The 15,042-nt window shown below is 55.5% G+C and overlaps 1 protein-coding gene, 1 long non-coding RNA gene and 2 other non-coding genes across 4 annotated transcripts; 1 reads left to right on the forward strand and 3 right to left on the reverse strand.

Annotated features, from left to right (window-relative positions):
• The first annotated feature begins 3,599 nt into the window (after nt 1-3,599).
• Nucleotides 3,600-10,062, forward strand: DIPK1B (divergent protein kinase domain 1B). Its single transcript, XM_005529207.2, has 5 exons — nt 3,600-3,712; nt 5,972-6,106; nt 7,332-7,439; nt 7,554-7,730; nt 8,283-10,062. Exons 1-5 carry the CDS (start codon nt 3,650-3,652, stop codon nt 9,093-9,095), a joined length of 1,296 nt encoding a protein of 431 aa, XP_005529264.2. The 5' UTR covers nt 3,600-3,649; the 3' UTR covers nt 9,096-10,062.
• A 1,264-nt stretch (nt 10,063-11,326) lies between these two features.
• On the reverse strand, nt 11,327-14,476 carry LOC106628499 (uncharacterized). Its single transcript, XR_001331892.2, has 4 exons — nt 14,218-14,476; nt 13,627-13,732; nt 12,858-12,961; nt 11,327-11,504 (listed from the first exon to the last, which is right to left on the reverse strand). It is a non-coding gene; the product is annotated as an uncharacterized LOC106628499 (long non-coding RNA).
• On the reverse strand, nt 12,694-12,827 carry LOC148182654 (small nucleolar RNA SNORA17). Its single transcript, XR_015774407.1, has one exon. It is a non-coding gene; the product is annotated as a small nucleolar RNA SNORA17 (small nucleolar RNA).
• On the reverse strand, nt 13,242-13,375 carry LOC148182655 (small nucleolar RNA SNORA17). Its single transcript, XR_015774406.1, has one exon. It is a non-coding gene; the product is annotated as a small nucleolar RNA SNORA17 (small nucleolar RNA).
• Nucleotides 14,477-15,042: the final 566 nt, after the last annotated feature.

A 15,042-nucleotide genomic window follows, 5' to 3' on the forward strand; every position in this document is an offset into this window, starting at 1 on the left:
CTCCAAACTGCAGCCTCTCCTCACTGAAGCTGATAAACAGGGAGCACCTGGAAGATGAATGTTGACTTAAAAACTGTGTCCAGAGCTGCTCATCCCACTTGTGCATCTCCGTCTCCTCTGAGGCCAGCTGAGCCCCATGCCTGCTCCAAGGAATGTCTCCCTAGCCAAGCCTGACTTTGGGAGCCAAATGCTCAGGGTGAAAGCCGTGCCTTGGCTCTCATGTGGAGGGGCTGGGGGCTGGCAGGGGCTGTCTGTGGGCACTGGTGAAGGAGGAATCCCCTGGGCTGTGTCTCCCAGAGCAAGACCTGATGCTGAATAACTCCATAATCTAAGCCAGTGCAGGGATCTGCTTGCTCAGCCACCTTCTCTGAGCTCCTTTGCAAGCTCCCTTTCCTCCTTGGCTGGGAAGCGCCCACGGTTGGCACATGATGGAAATCCCAATGAGAGAAGCTCCCCTTCCAGAGCCAGCACCGCAGGGCTCCCAGCCACAGCCACCACCCTTCGCCTTTAACTGCAGCACTGCCTGCAGAGCGCTTGAGCTTCCCTCTCTTCCACCTCAGTTCAGGGCCAGGGACATTCCTGGTGTGTCCCCAGCCCGAGGGGATGGTGGGGAATGAAGGGTGAGACCCCCAAACAGTTCCCAGCAAGCCAGGAGCTCTGTGGGGGCTGCAGTCCTGGCCCAGGGTATCCAACGAGCCCCAGCACCCCCATTCAGCCCCCCTTAACTTCGTAGTGCTTAATTACAAGTAGCAGGGATTTGGAGAGGAAGCAGAGGGGGCGAGCATGGGACAGATTGGAGGGAAGATTGTGCTGGGGGTGGCAGGGCTGTCAAGCCAGAAACACAAGAGCTGATTAGCATTTCTAATTATAACCGCTGCGCTGAGCCCGGCAGGGCCCGGCAGGCAGCAGAGGCAGCTGACGGGCTGTGCGGAGCCAGCTGTGGATGCCACGCAGGAAGCGCGGGCGATCAGCCTCAAATCCTTCAAAGATGCACAGAAAAGAGCATTAAAGCCTGGATCCATCATCTCCGGAGCTGCGGCTCTGCCTGGGAATGCCGGCTGCCATCGCAGCCTGCCCGGGGCAGAAATCCCTCTGCTTTGTGGCCGTGGGGCTGATCCTGATGGCAGAGGAGGCGGGGGTGAACGTGTGCCCCTATTTTGGTTCGGGGTCCTGCATCCCGCTGCCGAGCAGCAGCTCTGGGAATGCGGGTGATGGCATTGTGCTGTCCCCTGCTGTCACCCAACTCTGACATCCCACCCAGAGAAGGGTGGGCAGCTCAGGGTGCTCTGGAAGGGACGAGAGATGGATGGCTGGGGGTCCCTGCTCACGAGTCAGGGCTGCTCTGCACCGCTGTACGCTCTGGCTGGAGGTCATGTACTCATCATCATTTAGCCAGGTAAATATTACGGGCCAGCAAATGACCGCTGCAGGGCTGTGGCTGCCCTGCGAGCTCCCATGTCCCGAGGGCACAGCGCTCTTGGGGACGTGCCCGCAGAGCCACCGCCTGGCAGGGAAATGAGCAGAGGCCAGCGTGCGGCACGCTGCGGGCTTAGCTGGGATTAGCAGGGCTTTGACCAGGAGAAACTGAAGCGACTTAATCAAGGCAGTGAGTGAAAGAATTCCCAGGGAGGAGATGAGCATTGACTGATGCCGGCATCTTCTGGATGCTGAGGGTGCCTGCGGGACCATTTCCCCCACCTTGGAGCTACACAGCTCTGGGTGCCTGCGTGATACTGGAGCTCATCCTGGCAGTGCCAGGGGAATTTTGAGGAGAGATCCCTTGCACAGGGGCAGCAGCCCAGACAGTGCATCCCTGGTGCCTGGGATAGAGGCTGGAGATGGGCACTGTGGGGAGACATCTCGCTTCCCTTGTGCATTGAATATAAAGTATCATCACACCTGCAGAATTTTTATCACTCTTTTGATTGGATTAATTAATCATTCTGTGATAACTGCTCATTAGGCATTCTAACAATCAATACTAATCACTTAATTACTTGGCGTATTACAGCTTGGGATGGTCTGTTCGTTCCTAATTAGATTCGCTGGACAATCCACCCCCGAATTTTGCAGAGCCCCGCAGCAGAGTTCTGTGGATTTCAAGCCACCTTCAGCCCTAGCCCAGGTGTGTCATTTCCCATCTCCATCGAGGATTCTTCTCCCACTCTCGGCCTCCAAAATCAGGGTTCGAGTCACAAGGAGCTGCAGGAGCAGGGTGAGCAGGGAGGGTGGAATGCATCCAGCAATGCACCTTCCTGTCCCTGCTGTTTCCCAAATTACCAACCTCACCATCAAAAATAAATCTCAGAGGCTCTTCTTTTTTCCTGTCTTATTTAACACTAAAAATAAGAACCCACTGGAAAACCATCTTGGCTTCAGTGGGATGGTAAAAGCTGCCTGGACAGGGGCTGTGGGTGGCCAAGGTGATGTTCATCGGCCCTGCAGCAGCGCCGTGGGCAATGTCAGCCCAGCCCACACAGAGGTCAGGGAACAGCACTGGAGCAGCAGGGACCTCCTTGGGGTTAAAGGCAGGCAGCAAACACACTGCAAGATTTGGGAGGTTTCAGTCAGTTTTGTGTGATGCTCCCTATTTATCACCACTATTCAGATTAGTCCAGCAAAGGCTTTTGCTCATTAGGCCCTGATTACTCGGTGCTTGGCACTCACACGGAGCTGGGATCTGGGCTCACAGTGACCAGCTTGTTTTCAAAGGTCATTTTGAGCCAAATTTAAAAGGAAGGAGCAACCTGAACCATGAAAAAGGGGCAAATGGATAATCTGAAGATTTACCGATGGCAAGCAAGGAATTATTTTAACAATGACCTCGTGACTGAGCCTCCCAGATCATTTCCCATGGTATTATTTGCATCTGTCCCCTTTGCTCTAACTTGCCTGTGCACACAGGATCCCCCTGGATGGGGCTGTCCCTGACCTGTGGGACACAAAGCAGCCCCTGTCTTGCTGTGAGGTTTCCCTGCCCAGCCTAGTGCAAACAGGGAGGTCGAGCCAGTGCTGCTGCTGGGCTTCAGGGTGGGAAAGGACACAGCGAGGAGGAGAAGGAGCCGCAGTGATGGCAGGGCTCAGGCTTGAGGGGTTGCACCCCCGAGCTGTGCTCGCAGGTTACTGCTGTGGGTAACAAGGAGGGATCTGGCTGTCACCCAAAATGGCTTTGAATAAACCTGGAGTTGCTGTGAGTGCTGGGGGCCAGGTGGGATCAGCATCTCCACAGAAGCCTTCCTGCTCTGCCAGGATCATCAGCCAGGGCTGGGAGAGCCCCTGTGTGGTGGGGAGAGCCTGGGGATGGGAGTGGGTGGGGATGAGATCCTCAAGCGGGATGCGCGGCTGGATGGGACCCCCGGCTGGGATGCCCAGGTGCGGAGCGGGGCCGTGCCGGGCAGCAGCCCCCCGGCTCCCCGGGCTGCGGCGGAGCTGCGAGCGCCGCCCCCGCCTCCCGCACCGCCCCGCGCCGGGCGGAGCCGCCGAGCCCCGCGGGCCGGGCCGGGCGCTGCGGCGGGGCGAGCGGGCGGCTCGGCTGGGCCCCCCTTCCCGGGGCCCCGGCCCCCCCGGCCCCGGCGGCGGTGGGGGGGGCGCGGCCGCCCCGGCCATGCCCCCCGGAGCCTGAGGCCCGCGGCCGCGGGGCGCCCGCAGCATGCGGAGGATCCGGCGGCTGGTGCATCTGGTGCTGTTCTGCCCCTTCTCCAAGGGCCTGCAGGTACCGGCAGAAGGAGGATGCGCCGGGATGGAGGATGCGGGCTCGGGGATGCGCCGGGCCGGGGGGATGCGCTGGCATGGGGGATGCGGGCTCGGGGATGCCCGTCTCAGCATCCTGGCACCGGCCGTGCACAAAGGGACGCTCCGCCTCGGTCTCCCCGACGCCGGTGCGAGGAACTGGGAGCCGGGGAACGGGGCGCGGGTCTGGAGCGGCCCCGGGGGTCTGGAGCGGCCCCGGGGGCCGCAGCGGTTGCATAACCCGCTCCGCGCTCCGCCGTGCCGGAGCCTGCGAGCAGCGGGGCAGCCCTGGGGGAAGCCGCCGAGGCAGCTGGGCAGGGATGGCTCCTTCCTTCTCTTTCTTTATTTTCCATCCTCTTCCTATCCCTGAGCTTCCGAGGAGCCGGGCACCTGCCTCAGATCTCCAGGGATGCTGGGGCCAGGGATGTCAGGGATGCTCGAATGGGTGTTTTCTCTGCAGCCGTGGGATGAGAAACCCTGACTATGGCAAAGATGCTGGACCAGAGGGGTTATCCCAGAGGGGATACGGGATATACACGGGACGGGATACCCTGGGGGGGCAGAGCTGGGGCTGCTGTGGAGTGACCCCCAGGTTCCCAGAGGAGGCACAGGGATGGAGCAGGATTTTGTTGATGCTGCATCCATTTTGCCTTTGAAGTCAGCCCCAGCCCAAAGTCACTTCCAGATCGTCCAGAGTCACTCTAAAACTAAACACAGCAACTCTCGTGGGGTAACACCCTTCAGTGCAGGGGAGGCAATGGGGACAGAAACCCCTGTGCCTTGACACTGAGGCGCTGGAGGAACTCTCAAAATCCAAAATCCAAGAAAAGCTCAGGGCAAGCTCTCACTGAAATGCACCCCCCACTCCCATGTTTCTTTCCACCATTTAGGAGATGATGAAGGCAGAGCTCCCCATGCCATGCTCAGGCTGCAGTCCTGACCCCCCTTCTGCCACAGGAACACGAGTGATTCCAAGTCAGAATAAGCAAAAAGTGACATTTTGCCTATTCCAGGGTTTTCCAAGACATATCTCTAGTGGGAAGTCCCTTGCTGAGGGCAGGGGGCCTCACGCACCCACCCTGGGCAGTTTTGGGGAGCTGCTGTGCTGGGGGGGATCTCAGGGTCTCAGTGTGTCTGACTTCAGGGCCATGAGCTGGCTCTCAGCTCACAGGAGCAGCCACCCACACTTTGTCTTTGCCAAGTCCTGGCTGTGCTTGGCTTCTCTTTAATTTAATTTCATGTTAATTAGCAGTGCCATTGCTTGATAGGCAAGCCGGGTACCCTGGCCCACTTCAGACTTTGGGGTTTCCAATTAACAGGAGAAATGTCACGATCTCGAGGCGGACCTGCCTGCTCTCACCCTCACTGCCCGTTCCTGGGGCTCCCAGAGCCCTGACAGCTCCTGGAGAGGGGCTGAGGAGGAGCATTTTGGAGGAGGGGAGTGGTTTTGGGCTACAGGACCCAAACGAGGGTCCCTGGCAGGTTTTAAAGGTGCTGCATCCACTCAGATCCAGCCCTATCCCAGGTCGTGAGGAGGGTTTGGAGGTGGTCAAAGGCCAAGGTTCTGTAGAATCACATGTAGAAATGGGATGGAATGGTTTGTTTAATGCAAGGATCCATTCCCTGTCCTTTGGAGCTGCTGGGATCTGCTCTGTTACTCGAGCCAGGTGAGCAGACTCTCTTGCAGGAGGCCAGATGGCAGCAGTGCTGCTGTGCCAGGGTCAGGGGGGAAGAAACAGAGCCAACAAAACAAAATCCTGCTGAGAGCCTCCGAGCTGTTTGCACAGAGCATCACCCGTGAGCTCCCAGGTTTGTTACTCACCCGCTCCCACACGGGAACTGCTGCTGGGAGCTTCCCCTGCCCGTGGGGCTTTGTAAAGGGGGGATTCTGCTGCCAGGGGTGTCCCCAAACAGGAGCAGAGCTCTTGCAGCCCCACCGGGGTACCCCAGGCTTGCACAGGGCAGGAGAGCGGGAGGACATGGCCACAGCTCCTGGGAATGCACAGCATCCAGCTCCTTGCAGCCCAGCACCGTAATCCCCCTGCTTTTAGGGAATTTTAAGTGACCTACTTGCAGCAGGAGTTGCATAAGAGACTGATGAATATATATAAAAAGGGCTGGAGGTTTCCCCAGCGCTCAGGTTGGTTTGTGTGGCAGAAGCCATCCTTGGCCAGTTGCCGCTGCCCTGGGCAAAGCCCTGCCCTTCCAAAAGGGTTTCAAAAGCATTTCCTTTCCCTTGCAGGGCCGCCTCCCAGGGATCAAGGTGAAGTATCTGCTGGTGGTGTGGCTGGGCATCTTCGTGGGCAGCTGGGTGGCCTACATGCACTACTCGTCCTACTCAGAGCTGTGCCGCGGCCACGTCTGCCGGATGATCATCGTGAGTGGCAGCACAGCCCCTGGCTCCTGTTCGGGGTGCTGGGCTGAGTGGGGCTGTGGGAGCCCCATTTCCAGCCTCATGAGCCCCAAAACTGGGAGGAGGAGCTCTCCTGGCAGCTGCTGCCCTGGTGCTGTCCCTGACATCGCACGGAGCTCGGAGCAGGAGGGGTGACCTTACCCTGCCAGGGTGACAGTGAAACAATTTCATGAGATGTCAGAGGGAAGCAGCCAGGGCAGACGTGGGCAGAGCCGTGTTTGTGCAGATGAAGCTGGAATGTCAGGGCAGGGAGCAGCATCTGTGGGCAGGGACAGCATTGCACCAGTCCCCTCTGGGCTCTGCAGAGCAGGAGGAGAAGGGGGAGCACTCAGGCCATGGTGCCTCTCTGTGACTGCTGCTGAGCCCTAAGGAGAGCCCCAGAGCTCCTTGTGGCAGCCTGGCTCTGTGTGTTGCCCCTGTCCTGGGTGTGCAGGGTGGTGCACGTTCCGTGTTCCCCGTGGCAGGATGTCCCCAGGACTGCTGTGTGTGCCTGGCATGGGACTCAGCCCAGCCCAGGCGAGCAGGGGGAGCTGGGCTGTGTCAGAACAAGCCTCCTTGATCAGTCCCTCAGCAGAGAAGGGAGGCAGGAATTGCCATAACAACAGCGACGATCGTTTAATTTGATTTTCTGCCTGACTCCGACCGCAGGGTCCTGGGCACTAATTCCTGCTCGCAGCTGGGGCTTCCAGACTCTGTGTCTGGCCATGTCCCCTGTGAGCAGGTCCAAGGGTTAATTCCCATCCACAGCAGAGAAAAAAAAAGGGAAAAGTTGCAGTGGATGTCTGCAGCTCCAGCTTCCAGCCCTGAGGCTGCCCTCGCTGAGGAGCTGCAAGCTTCTCCTGCCCAGGGATGTCTCCAGTCCAGCCTGGCCGCAGAGCCACCGTCTGTCCCTGTCCCTGCCACCCCCTGGACTGGGGCCAGCCTGCTTCACAGAAGAGACTGCTGCTCTGCTGAGCACCCTGAGCCTGTGCATCCTCACCCAACCCCACGCTGCCCTCTCCTTCAGCCCACAAGTTCTCCCAAAGCCCTGGATTTGCAGCAGCAGCATCCAGGAATAAATCCCTGAGGTCCCTCCAGCAGCACAGGGGTCCCTGCCAGCCCAGCCCCACCACGCTCAAGGCACTGAGCCATCCCTAAGGGCCAGTAGAAATCTGTCCCTGCTGAGCTCCTCTCTCCTTGCCCTCCCCAGTGTGACCAGTACAAGAAAGGGATCATTTCTGGCTCCACGTGCAAGGACCTGTGTGAGGAGCGCAGCCTCCTGTTCCAGCACTGCCTCTCCTCCTCCCCCAGCCAGCAGGTAGGTGTGTGCCCCCCAGCCATGCCAGGGGCTGGGCACCAGCATCAAACCCTCTGCCCATCCTGAACCAGAACCCAGCTCCTTCCACCTGCTGCCCCCCTCCCTGTGCTGCAGGTTTACAGAGGGCTCTGGAGGGACAGGGAGGTGATCATCAAATGTGGCGTCGGGGAAGCCCTGAGGGCCGACAGCCGCCCGGACTCTGTGCCCAGGAGGGACGTGGTGCTCTTCGACAAACCCACGCGGGGGACCTCGATGGACGAGTTCAAGGAAATGCTCCTCAACTTCCTGAAGGTCAGTGCAGGGCCCTGTGTGATCCCACAGGCCTGGGATGGCTCCCGTGAGTCAGAAACACCGATGGTGTTTTTCCTTCCCTTTGAACAAGAGCTCCTCCTGCCCGTGGCCCCCATCCACTGCTGGGTGCCAGTGCCATGCACTGGATTAGTGGAGGAAAATCTCCATTCCCTGCCATGAATCCTCATCTGTGAGGTTTCAGTAGCCACATCCCTGGAGGTGGCTGTGCCACAGCTGTGGATGGCATCTGTGCTGGGCAGAGCTGATTTGGTGGCCCTGACCCTTGTTGGGGCTCCTGCAGCAGTGGTGGGGTGGCAACTCTGGCAGGAGAGTCTAGAGCACCTTTTTACTCTTTACTCTTTTATCTGTGGCTGGAAAAATTCTGCTGGAGCTGGATCTGCCCACACCTGGTGTGGTGCTGGATTTCCTGGAGTGTCACCGTTTCCTCCTCTCCCCAACTCAGTTCTTTGCTCCCCCAGTTTGGTTTTGTGATGTGACACCCAAACACGGAGAGCTGTGAGGCTCTGATGCCAATTCTTGTTGGTTTTGCAGTCCAAGCTGGGGGATCAGCCATCTCTTCCCGCCTTGGTGAGCCGGATCATCACCATGGCAGACGTGAACCGTGACAGGAAGGTGTCCCTGGCAGAGGCCAAATCCATCTGGGCGCTGCTTCAGCTCAACGAGTTCCTCCTCATGTTCTCCTTGCACGAGAAGGAGCACACGGCCAAGCTGCTGGGGCACTGCGGGGACCTTTATGTCACCGAGAAGATCCCCCACACCTCCCTCTATGGGGTGGACGTCCCCCCTTTCCTGCAGTCCCTGCTGCCTCCCATCGCCCACCAGCTCATCCACCAGTGGTTTGCGCCAGCCTGGCCCCGGCGCGCCAAGATCGCCATCGGCCTCCTGGAGTTCGTGGAGGAAATCTTCCACGGGACCTACGGGAACTTCTACATCTGCGAGAGCAGCCTCAGGAACGTGGGCTACAACGACAAGTACGACTTCAAAATGGTCAACCTGCGGAAGGTGGCAACGGAGATGACAATCAGAGGATTCCTCAAGGGCCGGCACTGTGAGCAGAACGGGGACTGCACCTACGGGCGGGACTGCACGGCCACGTGTGACAAGCTCCTGAAGCAGTGCAAGGGTGACATGGTGCAGCCCAACCTGGCCAAGGTGTGTGGGCTGCTGCAGGACTATCTGCTCTATGGAGCTCCCCTGGAGCTGAAGGAAGAGCTGCAGAAGCAGCTCCGAACTTGCATGACCCTGAGCGGCCTGGCCAGCCAGATGGAAGTGCACCACTCCCTTGTGCTCAACAACCTCAAGACCTTGCTCTGGAAGAAGATTTCCAACACCAAATATTCCTAACGGGGGAAGCACGGCCCTGGCGTTTCCAATCTGAGCTTGGCGTGAGGTCCAAGGGCTGAAGGCCTGTTTCTCCATCTTCTCCCACCCAGGAAAAACATACCCTGCACAGGGAATTCAGCAGAGCTGCAGCCCCTTCTCCTTCATGGAAAAGCAAGCATCATGACTTCCACCACCCAGCAGGATCAGGGATGGGTTGGCAGGAGCGGAGCTGGGACACGGAGCTGAGCTGAGCAGGCTTGGGGGAGGAAGAAGACACTGAAAGGGATAAGGAAGCAGAGCCCAGCTGGATGCATCAAACTGTTCCTTGATGAGCAGGAAAGCAGAGCAAAGCGATGGGAATGAATCATTCATGCTGTACTTGTCACATCTCCTTTTGAGGAACGGCTCTGATGTAAATAAACAGCTTTTACGTGAATCACACCCGTCCATCAATAGCCAAACAGCAGCCTGTTAAGTACCAGCTTGTTTGTGATCTAAAAAGGAGGAAAAGGTAGATTTCCCCATTCAAAAGTCTCTCCTTAAGTGTCTGAGTCACCTGCCATCAGATCCAGCTGTCACACAGGAAGCAGATCAGCTGTCTGGTGCACCGTGGAGAATGGTGGCGGTTCTTTGGTTCCGTTTTTAAGTGCCTGACCCTGACAGTGATGCCGTGGCTTGTGAGAGGCTCCCCCAGCTGCTCCTGCCCCCAGTCTGGAATTGGCAGCACAAGCCATTCCCTCACGTGTCCGCTCTGGAAGCGGCCGAGGCCAAGGATGGCTTAAAGGCAAAGGGCTAAACTCGAACCGCTGTGACCCCTTCGTGTGCCCCGGGTGTCACTGCCCACCACACTCAGAGCAGGGATAAGCCAACCCCTCCGTTTAATTCTCCAAAAACTAAGCTGGGCTTGCCCTGCAGAGGTTGAAGGTTAATACCAGAATAATCCAGTGCTTCTCTCATTATTAAAATGAATTTCCGGGCAAAGCTTTTAGCAGGTCTCCAGACATTTTTTTCTTGGCTGTGTCTACTCTCCCAGGGCTCCAACTATGGTTGTTTCCTTGAAATGCTCAATTACAGCAATCTTACAACTCTGGGCAGGGAGGAAGAGCTGGATAAACTCCCCCAAGGTTGCTGTGTTCCCAGCACAGCCGTATTCCTGCTGCTGGAGCATGTGCTGCTTCTCCTGCCAACAATTCCTTAGGGAATCACAAAATAAAAATACACCTGACCAGGGCTGCAAATTTAGGAGTCTTTGGGGAGAAAGATCAGGATTTTCCTTCTGTTGGTTCTTCAGGATCCTCATCACCTCTCACTGGGGACATTTCGGTGTCAGGAGTGCTCCGTGTCCAGCACTCAGAGCTCACTCCCTGCCGAGGAGCTGCCTCTGAAATGTGATTTATCCATGGAAACGTTGAGCACTCCCAAGGATTCTGTGTTTGAAGGGGTCCTCAGCCCGGATGGGGTACGGACACTGCCAAGGTCCTGTGTGCAGGTTCAGGTGCACGGCAGGGAAAGGCAGAGCTGGAATTCACTGGAATTCAGCAAGGGAGGCTCCAGGCAGCCACCCCAGCTCCTCATCCCTTGTCCTGCATCCCCATGGCAACAGCTCCCTGACAAATCCATCTCCTGCCATTAGCAAAGGAATCCAACACCCCTGCCAAAATCCCCTCCTCAGGGCGTCAGAAAAGCCATTTTTCATCCTTCCCTCCCACTAAATCCCTGCTGTTCCCTTCCCTCAAAGCAGGTCTTAAAGCACCTGGAAAAGTGGAGGAAAACCATTCCCTCAATATCAGAACCTCTCTAAATATCTATTGAAGAGGTGGCCCCTGTAGCTGAGAGACCTGGCCCTGACAGCTTAATTGAAATAAAGACACTTGTGACAACAATTGTTCCATTAATCCATGGCCCTGGACACTCCCAGGAACCGTTGCTGACTCCCAGGAATTCTGTCACTAATAAAAAGCACAAAGTGAGTGCAGTTTACAAACCACACTGGCATACAGGAGAAATGAGTCAAGGCAAAGCTGTTTTACACTCCAATTCCTCCAAATTCCCCACAGGAGATGGAAAGAAAGCCAGGACACACCAAGACTGACAATCCGATCTCAATGGATCCCCTCTGTGCCCAAGGGGATGGAGGTAAAACCTTTAAATGCTTTAAAACAATCCTAAATTCTCATATCCACAAAGTCTTAAATCCTAGAATGGTTAAAAAATAGCATTACTTGGGGTGCCACAAATACACAGCATAATCCTTTCAGTCTTGTAGGTGGCATCTTTATTTAGTGGTTTTTTTTATTTAAATCCTTCATAACCATGTAGAGAAAACACAGATGATCAAGTTTTAGGAATCTCCAGACCATCAGACGTGGATGCTGCCAACCAGTTCTCAGTTTCAACGTTTGTCAGACATTCTGCATCTCAAGGCATAATCTGCAAATAAAAAAAAAAGGCCTAGGATGTCAGGAAAAGTGAGCAATAATGTCAGTACTAATGAGCTAATTAACCCCTGCCATCCAGACTCTGCTGCCCTCATTGTCTTGGGATTGTCCCAAGATTTTTCACATCCCAGGGGAAATAAAAGATGAAACAGGAAATGAAACCACACTTTTTAAGGCTCTGTTATAAGGAAACTTTTACACAGGGATTTCCTTTAGTCCAGAAGGACACGACACAAATTTAGCAGAAACTCTTTGCCATGACATCAGAGGGGTTTTAGAAATTAATCTGGCTGGGGGAGTTTAGGAAAGGGATAATTTAAGAGCAGGATAGCTCGAGCCTGCTTTGGGTTATTCCATCACTCCCTAAAAATCCAAGGTGAGTTTGCCAACCCTGGTGCAGAGCCAAGCTATTAATAGTGCAGGGAAAAAAAATCTGGACTTATCCCAGCCTTTGAAGCCATGACACAAACCAGCCCTTGGTGATGAAGGGCTCTCTTGTGCGCAGAGATTTTTAATTTCTCTCAAAACCACTTTCATGCAAAACATTCACGTTTTCCACAGCTGACAGCCAGCAAAGCAATATCCATGGCCCAGGAGTGCTGCTTGGGGAAGGGCAGTCCCAGCAAATGCCATCAGGAAAATGTCCATGGTTCTGCTGTGCCTCACACAGGGAAGCTCTAAAGAGACACTCATTAGCACTCAGTGCCCATGCAGGACCCCCGGTGTGAGGAAAGCCTGATGAAAAACCCCAAAGAAAGACTGCAGGGTTAAAAGTCACAAAATTCAAATAAAAGAGCCACATCCTCAAGCATAACCACATCCCCACAACCTTATTAACATTCTTTTCCAAAGCCAGTGACTTTTGCCAATTAAAGGGTTCACTTTGCACCACTGAGGCACCTTTGGCCCTGTAGAGGCCATTTAATGAGGTTTCCCATTTAGCAGTGCCAGAGTTACTCACTGCAAAGCCTCAGGGTCACCATCCCTGCATGCCCAGAGCTGCTCTCGCTCCGTTTCTGGCATCCCTCAACAAGGGGCAGTGGCACACAGCACGATTTGGATCCAGGGAGCAGCCTGGGATAGTGGAAGGTGTCCCTGACCAAGGACTGAAGGACAGGGTCAGCTGTGTGCTGTCCACCCTTCACCATTCCCCATCCAAGGACCAGGAAAAGCCATCAGGAAGTGTCAGGTTGTTGAGCAATCCTGGGAGCTCACAGGGCTCAGAGCACCAGGGAAGACATCGCCTGTTGCTGTCTGCCACCGAATGACACAGACGTGGCACTGCAGCCACGCCTGCAACACGAGCTGGGGCAGGGGCTGGGTGGCTCCCAGCACTGCAGCTCACCTGGCCCGCGGCTCCTCCGGGTCTGCACGGCCTCGGGAAAAGTGGGAAATACCGGGATGGTGTTCAGCCACGCCCCAAAGCCTGGTTACACCACTGCTGCTTCACTGGCAACAGGAATTCAGAAGATATAAATTAACATCACAGGAAAACTTTTATTTTCTGAGAAGATTAAGGTTGGTGACTCCCAGTGCTGCCACGTGGTTTTACAGATCACCTCACTCTTCTGTAACACAAGTGGCACCCACAGGGTCTGATTTTCAAGGCTAAATAATCAGAAACCCATATGCACAGATCAAACACAACTTTCCCAGTCTGCTACATCCAGATCTCACGTTTCAAACAGCTTAGTTAGTTTTTCCCCAGTCTCCTATCAGGCTGATTAATGATGTCAGGCTATCAATCACTCTGAGTGCTCACGGGGTGCAGAACAAACGAGCGTAGAACATAGCCTGGCTCTCTCTTGCCACTCTCTGACGCAAAGATGACACAGCAGCCATCTCTGCAACGCCAGTGGCAGTCTGGGGGGAACAAATAACCCATAAAAACTGAAAAAAATATAATTATGGGTGGATGTCCATCTCTGGAAGCATTTAAGGACAGGTTGGATGCTGCCCTGAGAAACCTGGGATAGTGGAAAGAGTCCACTCTAATCCAAACCATTCCATGACTCTCTGGTATTTATAAAAACAAGATTTTATCACCTATTTAAAAGCACTGCTACAAAGGTATTTGCTGCATGTTGGGATACCAAATGTAACACTCCACTTACAGTTAGAGGTGGTTGAAGCTTGCTTAAGCAGCCTTTTTCTGAAGGATTACCCTTCATTTTTGAAGTCACACCATCTTGGCTGGTTCATTTTTTGTCCACTGCCAGGCTGAAGAAAGAAAAATAAAGGAAAAATGCTGTTAATAACCACCTAACAACCTTAATTTTCTGTGAAACGCGCCATATAACTGAAAACCAGAAAATTACAACAAGAAGGGGATTTACTAAAGATTCATGTTAGCTACTGAAATATTTGAAAACATTTTCCTGAAAATCTTAAATCCTTTAATTTTCTTCCTTTCTTCAACGGGGTATATTAGAATATACACAGCTGTGTATGCTTTATATTACAGCTCTACGTATTTAAAAATATATATATTCAGTTCATAACATACAAATATATTACAATATTAGCTATTAATAATATATGTAATAGTTTATATATATGTATCATTATTTTGCTTGTAGCGCATTCCATGATATGCCCGAATTACGGCGCACGTGGCAGCTCCCGGAGCCCACAGAGCCCCAGGGCCGCTCGGGGCCGGCCCCGGCCGCGTGGCTGAGGGGGAAGGGCCGTTCCCTCAGCCTCACCTGGCTCGTTCCTTCCGCCGCAGCCGCTCAGCGCCGGGGGAAAGCGGCACCGGCCCTGAGGGAGCCTCGCCGTAACATGGCGGGGGAAGGCGCAGCTGTGGAGCCGTCTCAATCATCACCGGTTTCCTGCGCATGAGGGACGCAGCGCTTTCAGCTGACCCTGCCGGGAAAGGGAGAGGCCGAGGCCGGTCGCGGTCCCGCTGCGGCCCCGCCAGAGCTGCGCTGAAGCCCCGCAGCAGCTCCGCTCCCGCCGCCCCGCGCCCGCCGAAAGGGCGAGCCGGCCCCCGCCTCCGGCTTATATAGGGAGGGACTGGCGCGCGTGCGCGCCGCTCTTCCGCCAGCGAGCGCCCCCTGTCGGGCGGGAGGACCCAGAGCCGGGAGCGGCCGTTGGGGGACATGGGATGGGACACGGGATGGACATGGGATGGACATGGGATGGGACACGGGATGGACATGGGATGGGACATGGGATGGGACATGGGATGGACACGGGATGGACACGGGATGGACACGGGATGGACATGGGATGGACATGGGATGGACATGGGATGGGACATGGGATGGGACATGGGATGGACACGGGATGGACACGGGATGGACACGGGATGGGACACGGGATGGACATGGGATGGACACGGGATGGACACGGGATGGACACGGGATGGACACGGGATGGACACGGGATGGACATGGGATGGGACATGGGATGGGACATGGGATGGACATGGGATGGGACATGGGATGGGACACGGGATGGGACATGGGATGGACATGGGATGGGACACGGGATGGGACATGGGATGGACATGGGATGGACACGGGATG

This window comes from Pseudopodoces humilis, chromosome 22 (assembly GCF_049639895.1).
Source record: "Pseudopodoces humilis isolate 2021_Gansu_Grassland_sample_001 chromosome 22, ASM4963989v1, whole genome shotgun sequence".
Taxonomy (NCBI): domain Eukaryota; kingdom Metazoa; phylum Chordata; class Aves; order Passeriformes; family Paridae; genus Pseudopodoces; species Pseudopodoces humilis.

Excerpts from the sequence above, each read along its gene's own strand:
- DIPK1B (XM_005529207.2), top strand. The coding sequence starts at position 3,650 with ATGCGGAGGATCCGGCGGCTGGTGCATCTGGTGCTGTTCTGCCCCTTC. Across the intron at positions 3,713-5,971 it reads CCTTCTCCAAGGGCCTGCAG|GGCCGCCTCCCAGGGATCAA; the intron begins GTACCGGCAGAA and ends TTTCCCTTGCAG. Across the intron at positions 7,440-7,553 it reads CCTCCTCCCCCAGCCAGCAG|GTTTACAGAGGGCTCTGGAG; the intron begins GTAGGTGTGTGC and ends CCTGTGCTGCAG.